At 42.9% G+C, this 18,094-nt stretch overlaps 1 protein-coding gene across 1 annotated transcript in view; it reads right to left on the bottom strand.

The window, feature by feature from the left end:
- SRCIN1 (SRC kinase signaling inhibitor 1) overlaps positions 1-18,094 on the bottom strand; it is a 125,209-nt gene that overhangs the window by 22,457 nt on the left and 84,658 nt on the right. Inside the window, exons 10-16 of the mRNA XM_054995286.1 lie at positions 17,361-17,491; positions 14,510-14,657; positions 13,263-13,572; positions 12,052-12,310; positions 8,106-8,260; positions 7,381-7,533; positions 1,108-1,215 (exon numbers count right to left, since the gene is read on the bottom strand). Of these exons, the coding sequence (XP_054851261.1) occupies positions 1,108-1,215; positions 7,381-7,533; positions 8,106-8,260; positions 12,052-12,310; positions 13,263-13,572; positions 14,510-14,657; positions 17,361-17,491 (1,264 nt within the window). The remainder of the gene's footprint in view (positions 1-1,107; positions 1,216-7,380; positions 7,534-8,105; positions 8,261-12,051; positions 12,311-13,262; positions 13,573-14,509; positions 14,658-17,360; positions 17,492-18,094) is intronic.

The raw sequence follows: 18,094 nt of genomic DNA, 5'->3' as shown, positions 1-18,094 counted from the left end.
TGACAGACCAAATACTGTGTGCAAATATTTTTCTAGAAAACAGCTGTAGCAGAAATGGGGCTTCCAATCTGGAATTGTTCCTACCTAGAGGTGCATTCCTTATATGAATAAAAGACTGATCAGACTTATATGAGGTCATATTCTGTGTCAAAAGGAGAGAAAAAATTCATCCAAAGTGGGGAAGGACTTCCCATCCTGATCCCCTAACAGGTCCACATTCTTAAGCCAGCCCTAAGGATTGGTACACTCTAGCTCCTATGACCCTCCTGGAGCAGCTACATTCTAGTTCCTATGATCCCAACATTCTGTCAGTAGTTATGGCCATAGTTATGGCCCGCTGCTTGTGGTGGTGGGGAGAGAAACCCTAAGCAAGAGAAGGAGGTGGTACTTGCTCACCCCAGTAGTGAATGCCAATGTACACATACAAATATCAGTCAATATTCTTCCAAAAACGCATTCAATTATACACCAAATCCAGGGGCGTTCCCAAAACTGCCCCAGCAGGCATATTATGAAACCTGTAATCGTTGAAAAAACTTTTGATTCCCTAGGACTATAAGGCAGGCAATCAAGCCTCATTTTAAATGTGAACAGATCATAGGTTGATTCTCGCTCTCTGAGCCATGTGGTGTTTCTCAAGATTCATGCACTTGGAAATTAGCAGTGGGAAAAAGCACTCACGCCCTGCTGAGAAGGTGTGGCATGCATACAATCAGAGAATCTCTTGGTGCAAGCAGAACCACAATGCAGACAGAAGAGTGAGCTATTCCCAACTAACAGTGACCAACACTTTGAATTCCACCCCAGGTAATTTCCCCCCCCCAGCATTCTCCAGGAGAGGCCCAGCAGTTCAAATGCACCCGCTCTGTGAGAGGCCCATGCTCACTGGATCCCAGGTAGTGTTAGCATAACACACACTGCTTGGTGTCAGATGGGGTGATGTGGGAAGTGTGAGAGAGCCGTTAGTTGGTTAATGTACAGAGAAAAAAGAGTTAATAAGGGCTGCAGAAAAAAGGAAGAGAACCCTGTTATAGGTGCAATGGGTAACCAGTTGGAGGGGAGGAAGAGAATAAGGGAATTGTGGTCCGTTTGAGAAACGGCTGTTACCTTCCATCCTTCAGGTGCTACGGTGGCCCCATTGGGCCACATGTCTGCAGCTGGTGCAAGCTGGTCACAACGGAACTTAGGAATAAATGAAGAGCTTCTCTGAAAGACCTAAGGAAGTCAGAACATGGGTTTTTTTGGAGGGTGTAAACAGACAGAAAATAAAATAGTTTGGGTTGCCAATTCTGTTGCTGAAGCCTTAAACAAGGGCTCAAAACTGGGGTTCTGAAGAAAAAAAACAAACCAAAACCACTACTAATCTGATCATAAAGTTGTCGTAGTCAGATAGTTTTTAAGGACTGAAACAGCATTATGATGTCACAAGAATACGTACTTTGAATTGGAAAGCATATTGTACACTATGCAATGAAAATGATCTGTGACAATGACAAATCAAAGAAGGAATACAGGTATACCCTGGAAGTTGCTGAATGAGATATCCTAAAAGGATTGTTCTGTGGTTCTAACTAAAAGCCTCTCCAGTTGAGAAAAGGCAAATGAAACAGCAAAAAACAAAAAGGGCAAAACACATTGTTTTTACAAAACACACCCACACCCAGTCTCTTGATTCCCAACCCACACTCACCAAATGTTCTTGGCCCATCTGTAATAATATAAGAGCATCCTAAAAGTTATGGTGGGGTTGTCTGAGGACACAATCCCTGCTTAGTCCAGCATTCCATTTCCATCCAAAGCCAGACACCACAGACAGAGCACAAGCAGGGCTCAGAAGTGGTGGCCCACCCACCCCCATTCATCACCAGCATCACCTATTCAGAAGGATACTGCCACTGTACATGGAGGCTCCATTTAGTTACCCAGATTATAGGATACATGTATCTTCTCTGCATTTGTTTTGTCAGTCTTTAAAACCCATAAAAATTGTGGCAAGCACCTACTCTAAAAAAGCACAGGAATGATTCAAACCATACTGAGATCTTAAAAAAAAATCACTGGAGATATCAAAGATAGAAAGACTGAACTCTGTCACTGGGTAGGGTTGCAAATATTCCTGGAGGAAAAAAAAAGTCCTTAATGTGTAGAAATGAAAGCTGAAGCTTTTCCTGGCACGGAGGCAATTAATATCATCTGGGAAATAACATCCCATTAAGCATTCATTAAAAGGACTAGATGTTTCTTTTCTACAGGCAGTTAGCAACCTGACCACTGAATCACAGCGCCCCTCTCCTGACGCATTCTCTTTAGAGAAGTCCTAGTCAGCCTTAGAAGAATACCACCATGTCCACGGTTGCTGCATTAGAACCCTTTAAAACACATCACTACGGAAGATTATATTGACCAAATGTAGTTCTCAGAATGCCCTCCAGCAGGCAGCATTTCCCCATAAAGTTCTAAACTCTCGTTTAAGGCCTCATCATTCTAACCTGGCTTGCACTGTACAACATTACTAGACCTTTGTAATAGTAATTAATAACAGTAATTAATCACTGTATGAATCACTGAAATCTGCACGGATAATGATGAGTAGGGCAGATTTCAATACCAGGATTATCTTTGAAAGAGATTCAAGTCTCTGAATATTTGCTCCCTGACCCCAAATGTCCCCCCTCCCTCTATTTTTTCAGGGCTTGAAATTCATTTTCAGCAAAAGATGGGTTTACCAAAACTCTGTCTGGTTAATTGACCAATGAGATAGTTACACATTACACTTGATTGTGTGCAACAATCCCCTAGTGCCTAAAAAAAAAAAACCTGAAGAAGGCAAAAAGTATTTAAACAGATAATTTATAATGGATCGCCATCAAATGAAGGAGGGGTCTTTTTAGTCCTCCCCTCCCCCATTCTCCCACTTCAAAACAGCTCTACTAAGCAGATCTTCAGGATCCAAAACACAAATTTGTCACCATCACAGTAAGTTTTTGCAAGAATCACAGAAAGGTTCTGGAACAGTTTGGACAAGGGTCAAGTTAACCAAGGGGGAAAAATATTTGGATTACTGCGGATAAATTTGGGTTATACAATCAAAGCAACATTGGGATAACTGGCTGTATGCATAAAAATAAAGGAACTGGATACTTGGGATGGAATTAGACTGGAATAACTCTGAATAGGCCTACATTGCTAAACATTTGGGCAACATAGGGGACTAGTTTGTTGAAGGCTTTCATGGCCGGAGAACGATGGTTGCTGTGGATTTTCCGGGCTGTATAGCTGTGGTCTTGACATTGTAGTTCCTGATGTTTCGCCAGCAGCTGTGGCTGGCATCTTCAGAGGTGAAGCACCAAAAGACAGAGATCTCTCAGTGTCACAGTGTCTGAAAATGCCAGCCACAGCCGCTGGTGAAATATCAGGAACTACAATGCCAAGACCATGGCTATACAGCCCGGAAAATCCGCAACAACCATAGGGGATTAGAACTGCCTTGACAAAAATTCTTGTTGCTGTTCCTGACTTTAGCTCTTGTCATTCCACAGGGGGCAAAAAATTAAATATTGTTTGAAGAAACGTTTCTGTAAGCATAAAGTTCTCAGACTTTTACTATTATTAGCAGATATCTTCTATGGCAAGATTGCTGTAACCCAACAATCCCATGTAGTGATGCTGGTTGCAATCTACTAATAAATGGGTTGGATAGAGCTTTTCTAAGGTTGGATCCAATGAGCTTTTCTACTGGTGAAAAGGCGAGGATGTGGCTCCTCTGACCACCAAAAAGGCCATGTCGAGTATCAAGGGATCTACACAACAAAAGCTCTGTGGGACGTGAGCTGTAGTAAAGAGGAGAACTGGACAAGACTGAGTGAAATGTTTGCCAGCTTCAACCCGATGATTCCATATAACAGTGCAAGGTGAAACAGGCATAAAGGTAGTATAAATAGTCCACTGCTAGTAGCATAGATTGGATTGGGGGAGGGGACACAAATCAAGTCTAGAAGTAATAAAATATGTACAACCATAATTAAAATCTGGGATAAATGCGGGGAAGAATTAGCTCCTGCTGTTTCTCACAGTGCTGACATCAGACCCATATTGTCAAGAATTTCAAATGGTGACAGAACTGAATAATCATGTTACCTGGGAACAGTGTAATTTATCAAGGGCTGAACACCCTTTTTATGGCAGCTTTATAACTTATAATGAAATGAAATATTAAAGGCAGACCTGCAGAGCTGCTCCCTGCTATATTTTCAGCATTTACAAATTTGGGCAATGGAAAGAGAGTTCGACATGACAAGGAATGAGAACAATTGCTAATATCTCCTGTTACTTGTAAGGGGCCGAGATGCAAGGGGTTGAATGAAGAGTTGCCAGCTCTGGGTCAGGAGATTCCTGGAGACTTGGGGGATAGAACCTGGGGAGGGGAGAGTTTGAGGAAGGGAGGAACCTCGGCATGGTAATGCCATAGAGTCCACTCTCCAAAGCAGCCAGTTTATCCAGGGGAACTGATCTCTGTAATTTGGAGATAAATTGTAATTCTGGGAGATCTCCAGGGCCCACCTGGAGACTGGCAAGCCTAGACTGAATCCATAGTCGGACCCAATGACCCCCTGCTGACAAATCTTTCTTGAATGGAGAAAGGCTTCTTTCATCCAGAAACCTTTTGATTGAAGTCTTTTTTCATCAGAGAATCTTTTTTCCAACAGAGGAAGTCTTAGGGCCAAACTACTTGAGACAGACATTCTGTATAGCGGCTCCTACATTATAGACTCAGTCTGCCTGATTCAGACTGCCTGGGGCCGTTAGGAAGCCCCTACCCCCACCCCACACTTGTATCATTTCAAAAAATGTGCAAAACAAAATTGTTCTGGAGGGCATCCTTCTACAGCAGGTGTAATGGATCAGCTTTGGGGATCATCTCTATTAGGGATAACGTGTTCCCTCCCCTTCCAGTTCTTTAGTCCCAGCCCCATTGTGTTGTTTTATTAGTTGGAATCTTTTCTTTCAGACATAAATGTTATCATATTTTGTAATCTGGTTGCTAATTGACAAGAACAGCCTTATTTTACTAGGAATCTTTGCTACTAGATTCAAATGTTATCATTCAAACATTATTATTTCATAACCCGCTTGCTGAATGACAGCATAGCTTTGTCTTACTAGAAATCTTTGCTATTCGATTCAAAGGTTATAATTCAAATGTTATCATATTTTGTAATCAGCTTACTGATTGACTGAACAGACCTATCATGCTTGTAATTCACACTGAGTCCCAGTGAAAAGTGGGGACTACATATGTAAATTTTTATTCATTTATTTACATTATTCATAGTTCGCTTTTCTCATTAAGACTCAAGGTAGATTACACCGTGTGAGACAGTACGAAGATATTTCAATAAACAATGTAATAGGGTATATATATGCAAATTTGCAAAGCTTTAAGACTAGCAGGAATCTAATACAGAGTTGAAGAAATGCTACACAAAGCATAAGCAATTCTAAGACTGACATATTAAACAACATATAAACTATCTAGTAGGATCATACAGTAACAGACAGTACGTAGAAGTAAAGTCTATAGTCCCTGTCTCTTTACTAATGCATCTCTTTGAGGCCACTTCCTTTCATTACAGCCCTCCTATTTGAGTAAAAAGCCCTCTTGAATAATTCAATTTTGCATCATTTGTGGAATGAATAAGTGGGCTCCCCACCCAGCCCCAACTTGCTTTCCTCACATCCCTATGGCATCTGTGTGGAATGACATTTTTCAAGCCTGCACGGGCCCGATTTGGCTTGGCACCAAGAAAGGGGAGTAGGACAGGCTCCTGCCTCCTTCCCTACACTGCTTTCACAAGCCAGTTTATTAGCAACTGTGCACATTTTACATTAAAAATGTCTTGTGTCATCTGGCTGTTAGCAAAAGGGAACGATGGACTGAGCTTGGTGCAATAGAGTCACTGGATCTGATCAGGCCCCGGAATTTTGATTCAGAGGGGATGTGAAGTTTCTAAACATCATGAGAAACGAGAAAGGGGTTTCCAGGTACGAATAGTCTTACAACTGTAAGGAAAGGTCAAGGTACTTTTAAAAAGTCTGCTCTAAAGTGAATTTTTATCAACCCTCCTTCTAGAATTTGGAAAGTGTATGGACATACATCTGGTATTTTGGGGAGGCATAATCAAGCCAACGCAAATTGCACAAACGTATGGTGGCCCTGTAACCAAGTGAATTTATATACTGTAGAAATATGATTCAAAAGATCAAAGACATTAAAAAGGCACACTGTACCCTACAGCCTTTTACTAATTATCCTGTGCTATTTGAATCCTTGCATCTGGAAGCCACGTAAGGCTCTTGAGTAACTTGTTGATAACGGTATGTGTTCTTTTAGCAATGTCTCCTACAACAGAGGAATGGCAGCATAGTGTCTGGAAAACTGTATTAATGAACAAGCTGACCTTTTACAAACAATTATGGGAAGTGACAAATCAGGCTAGGCAATCATTTCTTGATCAATGGATACCATTTATTGTATATGAGAATCATAACAGACCTAATGAAAATATCTGACAAAATATATTGTCAATGATATAATTTTTTTTTTATTCATGAGGCTTAGTTTAGATGTTTGGTAAGGTTTTTTTTCTTTTTTAAACAAATGTCTTTCCAAGGGCAGATACACACATGAAATCCTGCTTGGAAAAGCCATGTGTGGAGGGAGAGTGAGAAATAGGTGGCAGGTAAAGAGTTAACCCCCCCCTTCCCACATCACTTCTTCACTCTAAATCCCTTCCTCCTACAATGGCACTGCTTTTTATGAAGGCATCGGGTCACTATGGCTAGTTAATCTCTACTGCCTGGTCATAAACAGACAAGCACACCGAATGCGCGCCTTTTGTAGACTGCTAGAAAATACTTGAACAAAAAAGAAAATTGTAAACTTGCAGACAGTCTCTTGGTAGGTTATATGCTGAGTTTTCCTCAGGCTTCATGGGTTCAAAATTTGGTGATTCAGGGTAGCTAAGTCTGGGAAGTATAGGATGTATCTCCAGGGTACCAATTTATAGACATTCAGTCAGAGCATAATCCTGCCCCTGGGAAATGCACTCTGGTGAATTTCTCAATGGATATGCTACAGTTCTAATGCCTATAAAATGTAGGACATTTATCTCCCTGTATTATTTCCTTCCTTGCCCACCACTAGAGCAGTTTCTTAAACACCACCCAAGTGAGCATATGAGACCATCTGGAGGACTTTTGTTTCAGTCACCACAGAAACGTTTTTTACTTGTATGGCCAAGGACTGCTCTGTGGCCACAGTTGAGCACCAATTTGCAAAGCGCTGCATTAAAGTCCCTCTTCCCATCTTTCCTGTCCTACCTCAAGTTCAGCAATGATCCTATCTTCATCGTCGTCATCTTTGATGGCAGAGGCAATGATGGGGGGAGTCGAAGCTGGCCTGGCAACTTCTGACACAGTCCTCCTCAGTTTCACTTGCGGCTTTTGCGTCTCCAGCTCTTCTGACTCCGCTTTCTGGTATCACAAATCATGCGAGAGACAAACAGAAGGGACAGTGGTGGGTGGGTTGTTAATAAGAAGGGAAGCAAGGAAAGGATAAAGCTGTTCTGATCTATTCTGGAGAAGGTTGTGCAGGATAAGATGGTCAGGAGGGGTCTGAAAAAAAGGCTGATGAAGAAAATTTGAAGGAACTGAATATGTTTAGCCTGGGAAAAACTGAACGGAGATTACATTTCACTCTGAAGGGTCATCTGCTGGAAGAGGGCAGAGCCTTGTTCTCTGTTGCTGCTAAGTGCAAGTCTAGATCTAAGGGTCTGAAGTTACAGGACAGTAGATTTGGGCTGAACATGAGTAGAAGCTTCATAATGGTAAGAATGGTTGGGTCGATGCAGACAATTACCTAAGGAATGGAGGGCCTCACTAGAGGTCTTCTAGGAGAGGCTGGGCAGCCATCTTTCCAGGATGCTCTAGTTTTGGATTTTCAGGGGGGTTGGACTAGGTGACCTCTCCAACCCTATGGACTTATCCTTGAGTATCTCCAGCCTGACACAAGCCTACTCTTTTCATGGGGATGGAGAGATTCATACCTTCATAAAGCTAGATTCTTTTTTGCTGGTGACAATCACTTCTCCTGTGCGAGTGGTCGTGAGACCGTGAGAGGATGGGAAACTTCGTCGAGGTGGGGGTGGGGGCGGAGACTTTGAGGGCTTCTCAGTTCGATATCTGGGCACCGTCAACTCATCTAGGGAGACGACAAAATTAATGTTAGAAGTTATGCCTTTCACTCACAATTATCATCCTGCATAGATTCCAGATCCACAATGGTGGCGCTGTTCTTCTGGCTTTCCTTCTTTCCTTCAAAGTGTCCTGCTAGCAAAACCAGTGGTCAACCAGAGGATTAAAATAGATTTCAGAACAGTACAGGTTCAACATGGTTCAAAACTGGGTTAAATTTCCTGGTTTCTTCCAAAGAAATCCAAGGATATGGAAAATAAGATAAATAAACTTAGTTAACTAAGAAAGAAGCTAGCTCAGATCTAGACTATAGAGAATTACATCATCTGTAACAGACTATTAGCAGGGCCATCTCTATAATTAGGTCATTTCAGGTCCTTTTATGAAGTGATGAATTTAGTTGGGGGACAGAGTCTCACTCATTGCAGGCCTGCCAATCTCCTACCTTTACCCTCATCCCAGGAGGGGGACCAGTTAACTCTCCTTGAGGTAGTGAGGAGACAAGGAGCATTAGTTGCGCCACCATTCAACTGGAGGGCAGGAACATACTAGCTAATTACAAGAAGCATTATGAACTGAGCTAGCACTGCTTTGGGGTGCTTGACCTAATGGGGGATGCATGATTGCTGTTATGCTATAATTCCCTTTTCCCTTTATCTCCCTGATACCCTCTGAGGAAAGACCCACCGAATCTAACATCATCTCCCTTCTCTCTCCCTTTCTTACCAATTCATTAGCTCCTGCTTGCAGGGCCAGGGGGGAAAAAACAATAAATCACATAAAATGGTTCTTTTAACTAGATTTTTGTGGGGGAAATACAGGAGGTAAGATTGAATGAGAGAGATGTGGTTTGATGGCAGACACTGCAGACTTAGGCTGCCCACATTAAGGCTTCAGTTGGCCATGAGCTTTTAAAGTTCATTTTCATAAAGCTATTTATTTTGGTGAAGGTTAAAGGAGGAAGTGCCAAAGCAGGATTACAGCTGACTTTAATGAAGACAAAAGTAATCACTACTGAGGAATAACACAACTTGCAGGCTGATAATGAAGAAACTGAAGTTGCGAAAGATTTTCTATTCCTTGGCTCAATAATCAACCAAAAGGAAGACTGCAATGAAAAAATCAGAAGAAGGTTGAGGCTTGGAAGGAACTAGAAAGGATTGTTAAGGATAAGGATGTATCGCTGGAGACCAAGATCAAGATAATTCTTACTATTGTATTCCCCACATTACTATGTATGGATGGGAAAGTTGGACAATAAAGAAATCTGACAGGAAGGGAACTGATCAGTTTGACCTGTTGTGCTGGAGGAGAATGGACTGCCTAAAAGACAAAAAAGTGGGTTCAAAATCAAATCAAGCCTGAATTCTCCCTAGAAGCTTATATGACTAAAGGGAGGCTATCAAATTTTATGAAAAGATTTATTTCAACTTATTTTGTCAATTAAACATATACTTTCACACTCTTCTAAGCTAGTCTATTATAACACAGTACTAAGTCAATTTCCCTTCACTTATCAACTAACTAATACATTCCTGGCATGTTATTCAATAGTAATAATACTGGTAATATTCTCAATATCCTGTACTCTAACTTATTCATTCTAATGTCATCAATATGGGACAAACAATTTATCCCTCCCTATACATAACTTGAGTACTCATAAGTGATGAATACATTTATAAGTCAACCAATTTAACTTATACTCTATATGTTACTCTTTACTTCCTCTTATATCTCTTATATCTCTTATCTTTATAACAAAGTCAATCAATTTGACTCATATTCTACACATTTCTAAATATACCTATAAACACAATATACGTTCGACATAAGTCAATCAATTTGACCCATGTTCTGCACATTTCTAAATATCGCTATAACCAAAAATACCTTCAGCATAAGTCAATCAATTTAACCTATATTCTATATGCTACTTCTCATTCCCCCCCTTCTTGTATTCATGAATTTTAATTCTGTTAATTCTCAATTACCCCCCTATCTGCCAGCAACATAATTAATTAATTAATTTCTATTCTTATATATCACATAATAACTATTACTTAATACTGTATAGAATAATCAAATAGAATAATTGCTTAGTAATTCTTCTTTAACTCTCCTCCCCCCGGTATAGTCACTTCTCTCTTCTTTTGTTTTTTTTCAATAATTTTCAAACTGCCACAGTTCTCCTCCCACCTCCCATTTTTTCACCAAATATTGTTTCAGCTTCTCCCAATCTGTGTTAAACTGTCCTGGATCAAGGTCTCTTAGTTTTCTTGTCAGTTTATCCATCTCCGCCATGTACAGCAATTTGTGAATCCAGTCCTCGATAGTTGGCACTTCTTGTACTTTCCACTTTTGCGCATACAAAAGTCTAGCCGCTGCTGTCATGTAAAAAAGCAATGTCCTATGTTGTGCTGGAATATCTTCCATTCCCAAGTTCAGCAGCAGGAGTTCTGGGTTCTTATTAACTTGAAACTGTAAAATCTCACTTATTACTCTTATTATTTCCCCCCAGTACTGCCTGACTACCTCACAAGTCCACCACATATGGTACAAAGATCCTTCATGCTTTTTACATTTCCAGCATTTATTAGACGTATTCACATTCCCTAGCGCAATTTTCTTTGGTGTCAGGTACCAACGATAGATCATTTTATAGACATTCTCTTTAATGTTAGTGCATGTCGTAATCTTCAAAGTATTTTTCCACAAATATTCCCACGCCTCCATTGTTATTTCTTTATTAAAATTTATAGCCCACTTCACCATTTGCACCTTAACTACCTCTTCTTCAGTATACCATTTTAACAACACTTTATAGACCTTTGAAATTTCCTTTTTGTCTTCTTGTAAAATTACTTCCTCCAAGTCCGAGTTCTCCATTCTTATCCCTCCCTTGGCACAATCCGATTTATAAAGGTCTCTGAGCTGTCTATATTGAAACCAGTCATAGTTTGGAGACAACTCTTCTTGCGACTTTATTCTTAATTTAGAAAATTCTATTCGTGTTATCTCCTTATACGTTAAACACTGTTGTTCATTATCAACAGTTCTCGGATCTATCGCTTCATAAGGAACCACCCAGGAGGGAATTCCTTCTTCCCTTCTAGTCTTCACAAAATAATCCTCTGCTATACAGAAATATGTCCACACACTTAGAAAACTAGCACGTAAGGGAATAGAGTTTAATCACTGCCTGCTCCTTGACATACTGGTTTTCTATGCACAATGAGTTTTTGTTGTTGTCTGGGAGCACTCACGTGAACCTCCACCTACAATCCACAGTAGCACAAGGTTGTTGCAAAGATCAAATGGGAAAGATAGATGGGGCGTGTGACTTCAGCCCTTACTCCCCAGGCCAAGGTGTCCCCAGTTCAGATACTGGAATCCCTGATATTTATTTATATTGCTTCATTTATACCCTGACTATCTCCCTCAATGGGGACCCAAAGCAGCTTACTTTCCTCTCCTCTCCTCCATTTGATCTTCACAACAACCCTCTGAGGCAGGTTAGGCTGAGAGTGATGGGCCCAAGATCACCCAGCAAATTTCCATGGCAGAATGGAGATTTGAACCTGGACTTCCCACATCCCCAGTCCAACACTCTAACCACAACACCACTCTGGCTCTCTGACATGCCGATACTAATTTCTGCCCACCACAATCACACAATGAAGAAACGTACACAAGTGGATGAGAAAATGGGAGAGGATGGAGTTACATAATGTCTGTAGTGAGATTCTGTCCCTTGCCATAAACCATCAGGACAGAGTGGTTACATCACAACGTTACCTGAACCACGGCGACCATTGGGATCCATTTTGGCTGTGGTCTTCTGTGCATGTTGGGGCTTGGGGGGCTTGTGCTCAGGGGTTGAGGCTGCGCTTCCACTGCCACCACTGCTGGATGTCTGCTTGTGCTTGGCTGCAAACTCCAAGTCTGGGATGGCTTTCATCAACTCCGCTTGGGTCTCTTCCAGGAGGCGGTTAATGTCCTTAGCGCTGTACTGGGTCAAGGCTGCCCGCTTCTCCTCCCAGTCTCTCTCTGCTGCCTGTAATGCAGGGCCACATTTATTGTTGTGCTGACTGCTCCAGAATTTATTTATTTAAAGTATTTATAAACTGCTTTTTTGACATAAAGCAATTTCTATGTATACCGATAATACCATCAACATTAAAACTGGTGGCAATAGGATCAAACCATCAGTACAACAGCAGGTCCATTTCCAAAGGCCCTTTTAAATAATTCCACTGTACATTTTTCTCCCTGAAGCTTGTTTCAGAATACACTTCCTACTCTTCTCTAAGCAGCCTGTTCCAAGGGAGCAGCACTGCCACTGGAAAAGCCCCACAGCAAGGTAAAAGTTTAAGAGTTGCAAAGAAGAGGAATTCTATCAGTTGTGGTTTCTCAGTTTCTTCTGGTGCTGGAATACTGGGACTGGGAACCAGATGTGGGCCGAGAAGCTACTTAAAGTAGGGTAGTGTGCTGAATTCCCCTTACAGGTTGGAGTAAACCAGCCAATTCCGTGGCTACATGTTTTAAGTAGAAATTAATTATGGGAATAGCAATTCCATTCCAGAATCCAGCTGGAGGAGATGGTGGAGAGATTTTATAGACACGCAGCACCTAGCATGCTACTGATGCATATAAAAAAGCAAAATTAGCAGCAAGGGTTGTGAGGTCGGCATAAAGCTATGGGCATTGACTACATGTGCTGTTGGTTCTCCAAAGCTCACTTCCACCACTCGAAAACCACCCCGTTTCTAAGACAACTTGAGGATAGGAGCAAAGGAGAGAAGACAGAGAAGGAACAAGAGAAGGAAAGAAGGCTGCTTCTCTCACTCTGTCCTGATCTTTCCTGTTTTGGGAAGCAAGAGGAGACTTGGCCAGATCCCTGTTGTTGTTCAGAAGATGGGCTGCCAGTAGCCAGTCCCTCATATAGAAGCTTATCCTCCCCCGCCCACAGGTTCCTTTCCCAGTCCACAAGCAAGTAGTGTTCTCACCTCTATAGACACCGATCTGTCCACATTCCTCTTGCTTGGGGTGTCACAGCCCATCTGGGTCTTGATGGCAGCCATCTCTGAACCCCGGGATGGGTTGCTGCTTTTGGAGATGTGGATCTGTCCTGGAATTTGACCAAAGCTGCTTGTTCCCAAGCTATCAGTCGAAGCAGTCAAGTCATTGAGGTTCATCGGAGGGCTGGTGGGTATCTCAAAATCCAGGTTCTTGCTGAAGTCACTTTCTGGCTCCACCTTCTTTGGAGACTGGCTAAGAAGGCTACTGGATGGATCCCAGACACCCTCATCCACTTGCCTGCCAAGAACAGGGTACGGGAATTCAAGTGAAGTCTCCTGGAGAAGCCCATGTACGTGGCAGATTTAAAAATGGCTTCCGCAGGGAAATACTACAATGTCATCTATGTTTACCTAGAAGGGACTATTGTTTTAAGTAGTGTATATGCATGTATGACTAGCATCGAGGCTTAACAGCACTGCCTCAGCCAATGCTGGGAAATCTTGAAGACAGTGCCTGAGAAGGTGGAGTTTGGAGACCATGTTATGTCACTTCCAGGGACACTCTAGGAACTCCACCCCCAGCCCACCCCCAATGTCTATGGTAAAGACTATCAAGACATGGGGAATACCTAATGCATCACTATGGAGGCCATTTTCAGGCCATTTTTTCTCCCACTCCTCAATTTCTCAAAGGTGAGGAGGGGCTAGGGCCAGGGGCTGGGGTCTACCCACCACAACTGGGCAAATGGCAAAACTAACAGGAGCAGCTGGGCTTGAAGATTAGTGAAGGTAAGAGAAGCTACAGCTGTCACAAAACAGCAAATACATGTGCAACACCATCATGGGGCACTAATGGTGGTAAAGACCTGGTCAGTGAGACAGGCCTTTCAGATCTAGGGAGCAGGCTTTACATTACTACCCCGTGCTGTCTCTCTCAGTGCATGGTTTGAAGATGTCTGGAATAGTTTCTTCTTGGAAAGCTAAGCATCTTATTTAGGTCAGTTCCTGGAAAGGGAGGAGTGTCTGGGAATCTGCCTCCCCTCGCTGCTCTGAACATCCTGGAGGCAGCTGGGAGCACAAATGCAATGAATTTTTAACAACTTTGCAAGCATACCTGTGAGAGCTCCTGAAGGGAAGTGCAGAGCCCCAGTTTGTGGGGAGACTGATCTCCCTGCCTACTAGGCCCCAAGTGAGCTGGTAAAGCTTCGCCTCCCTCCCGAAAAGGAGTCACTCACCTGCGGACTTGTGCCAAGGTGTCGGTCACTATCTTGCACCTCTTGAAAAGGCCATCCAGCCGGTGAGGCTCTTCCTTGAGGAACTTCACAGCCTCAACTTCCACACGGAGGACCACACGCATTTTGCTCTGCAGGCTGGGAAAATTAGCTGCAACGCCAGGGATGGGCAGAGAGGGAAGGGAGAGGCATGGGGGTCAGAGCAGGCCCGAGGAAGGCTTTCACCTGGGGGAAAAGGGAGGCGTGGAGCCAAGAAGGGAAGCAGGCGGGGGGGATGGGGGAGGGCTCAGGTGAGTGAGGTATTAGGCCTCCCGTGGCCATTGCTTGGTCTCAGAGGAGAAACCACATGCTCTAAATCAGCAAACACCCACCATAGCATCCTCTCCCCCCCTCGGTCCTGCTCCCACAAAGTAAGTGTGGCGTGCTCGGCATTAATTGGAGAGTGGATGGGAAACCTATGCTTTGTCGAAATGAGTTTTCTGTTTTCATGAGAACTAGCGATTTAATTTTAAAAATGATACCTAAAATGTCCTTGACTCTGAACCAAAACTGATCAGGTAGGAGGATTTTTGAGGGTGAGGGGAGAGGTGATACACTCAGGGCATGACCAATATGGCTTCGCCCTTGACCGACAACCATTGCAAACACACACACACACAAATTACCACATCACACATGAAATGTACAACACTACGCTTCAGGAACTGCTGAGAAGTACAGGTTTTTTGATCAGACCTGAGGATATGTCTACTTTGGTTTTCCTTTGTTGCTTTTCAGTGATCTGCTCTGATATGTCTACTTTGGTTTTCCCTTGTTGCTTTGGAATGATCTGCTTTTTGCACTGTTGGCTTGCCTCATGGCTCCTTGGGTTAAATGTCACAAATCTGGTGAATGTTGACATTTATCAGCAAATCTTAACATTGCACGAGTCCCAGTAGGAAATGTCAGAAACTGTTATGTCATGAACCAGTGACATTTACACTCACAGCACAGGGGAAGGGTGCCCCCAAACCTCAGAGTGCTAGCCAGTCAGTCGGTGATGAAGAAATCCCTTCCCAAACTCAGATCTGGCGAACATCCCTTCTCTCTCTTTCACATGCACGTATGCATACATCGTCCTCATCCTCACCATCAAAGCTGCATATTAATAGGGACTAATTAACACACTTTTAACCTGCTGTTCATGCTCACAGTCGGTGTTATTAAGTGGTGAAAAATGGGGAGCTTTCCTCTAACTGGCTGTATCAACATACTGAAGGTTCTCCATGTCATTGTTTTAAAGGAAAGTCTCTAGGCCTTTTTTTTGTGCTTCTCTGTGCAGTATTCTGTTGGTGGTAGGGGAATGGCAGCCACAGGGGGCTGAGGCAAGGAAAATGGCGCTCATATGACCATATTGAAAATGTGCACTTTCCCATCCACATGGTATGTATTTTTATAATTGTTGTTTTGTAAGCTGCCTCTATTGCCTGCAGTAGAAAGATGGCTAATAAATATTTCAAACAAACGAAAAGCAGCAGCACAGCAAAGACAGAAGTAGAACTCAGTTGAGCTGTGAGCCTGAGCAAGCTCAAAAGGCTGATGGCACAGTACCGAATGTTTAGGAAGAAATACAGTGAACAGCCATAAACGGGTCAAGGAACAGACAGCCTTCCAAAATACAGACTCTCCGTTCTTGAGTGAAGAACGTGAGCCGAATCAGCAGGCAGCCCTAACACTTAATGGGTGTAAGAACTAAAAATGAAACCCGAGTTTTCAGAGAGACAGCACATCTCCACTAAGCAGACGCTGGTGGCAAAAATCAGGCCTTCTTTATGTCCCGCTTGTGAGCTTCCCAGGACATCTGGCTGGCTGGCCGCTGCAGGAGGGCCAGGGCTCCACAGACCTATTGTCTGAGCCAGTTTTATGATTCATATGTTCTTGTGGTTAATATCTTGGAAAAGCCCCCCCAGAGCTTTTGCAGACAGCCTGTTCATAATCCGTATGACAAAGAAGGCCAAGTGTGCCCTGAAAAATAACCCCCTCAAATATCCTGTATTTAGGATAAATCCACACTTTTTAAAAGGAAGTTTTTTAAATTCCGCCCCCCCCCCCCCGAACTTGGGATTAGGGTTTTGGCAGAGTACAAAAATCAATTTTGGTGAGGCAGTGGAGGTGGAAGGAGAAACGGCAGCCGAGAAGTATGTGGTGGAGGCTGGAGGACACAGTGGTGGGATGCAGAACATAGCTTCTCAGAAGCCCCGTTCAGTTGTTACAGTTTTGGTGCTCTGACCTGGCATAAAAGGACAACATACTATTCATGATCTTTCCAATATGCACAATCACCATTTTGTGTGAACAGCTTTGTACATTCCAGCTTCAAGACACACAAATGTGTACCCTTGAAAACCTGGGTTTCCAATTGCACATACCGGAACTGGATATGCATGTCGCTCTGTTTGCACAAAAGGACAACCGTGCCTATCGACAGGATTGCACATAGCATGATCTCCCCTTATGTATGGTTGGGTCACCAAAATCAAAGCAGCTAAACAGGACTAGAATAATTGTGGGAGTGACTTAAAAAGTCAGCCAGTCAACAAGAGCAACAGCTGGACCATTCTTCCTACAGTGCTCCTCGCACAGGTCAACTCATAAAACAGGGATCCAATTGCCATAATAGGTTAAATGGATGCACTGCATTCATATTTCCCATATACATCTCCAGAACAATCGTGAAATCGAGAATTTTTTTTTTTTTTTAAAGATGAAAACTGAAATTCTCAGAAACCCAAATACTGAATTCCTCAGCCATGGAATAGCCCAAGAAAAATCCCAGACACAGTTAGCTGAGCCTTTTTGGCTCCTTCTCACTCACCCTTCAGTTCTGTCAAGGTGTCTCCCAGCTGTTTAAGCACCAAGGACTTCTCCTCCAGCTCTTGTGGAGAGATAAGCCGATGATTGTGGCTGCAGTCTTTCTGGATTTTCTCCACAGCTTTCTCCAGGTCACTGCAGAAACACCATCATGTAAGAGACCAGAAATATGGAACACAAGGCAAGGCTGAGGGGTTGCTGTCCTTCCTTCCAAAGGACATAGGAGGAGAGGAAAGGCAACACAGCACCTGTGGACTTCATCATCTTGTGTCTAGATTACTGCATCCTCCCTCCATGCGGGCCTTCATGTCCTGCTGCATCTCTTCTCTCTAGTCAACCTAGAACTCTTCTGCTAAATGAAATGACCTGATGACCACGCATAGTCTTGTAAGTTGCCATTGGCCAGAAAGGATATGAATGGTATGGCTACCTTAATTATACATGTGATGGAGTGTGGCCTATGAATAGCCTTATGTGAAAGTCTACTGAAATAAGCATCTCAAAAGAAACACTGCTGTCTGGCCTCAAACAAATTATCTGTTCATCCAACCCACCCACCCACCCGTCCATCTGCTGTCTACTTTTCCATGAGAGACTGGCTATGTCCTCTTTACTGTACTGTTTAGAAAGGCTTCTTCTGGAGTTTGGATTTGGGTTCTGTATCTCTTTCATTGCTGATTGTACTGGGTTCAGTCCAAAGGTCCTATTCAGCTAATGGCAGGCCCTTCCACTGATGCA

Source organism: Eublepharis macularius, chromosome 12, assembly GCF_028583425.1.
Source record: "Eublepharis macularius isolate TG4126 chromosome 12, MPM_Emac_v1.0, whole genome shotgun sequence".
In the NCBI taxonomy this organism is placed as follows: domain Eukaryota; kingdom Metazoa; phylum Chordata; class Lepidosauria; order Squamata; family Eublepharidae; genus Eublepharis; species Eublepharis macularius.
The sequence above is the reverse complement of the archived record's forward strand: the minus strand, read 5'-3'. Positions and strand labels throughout refer to the sequence as shown.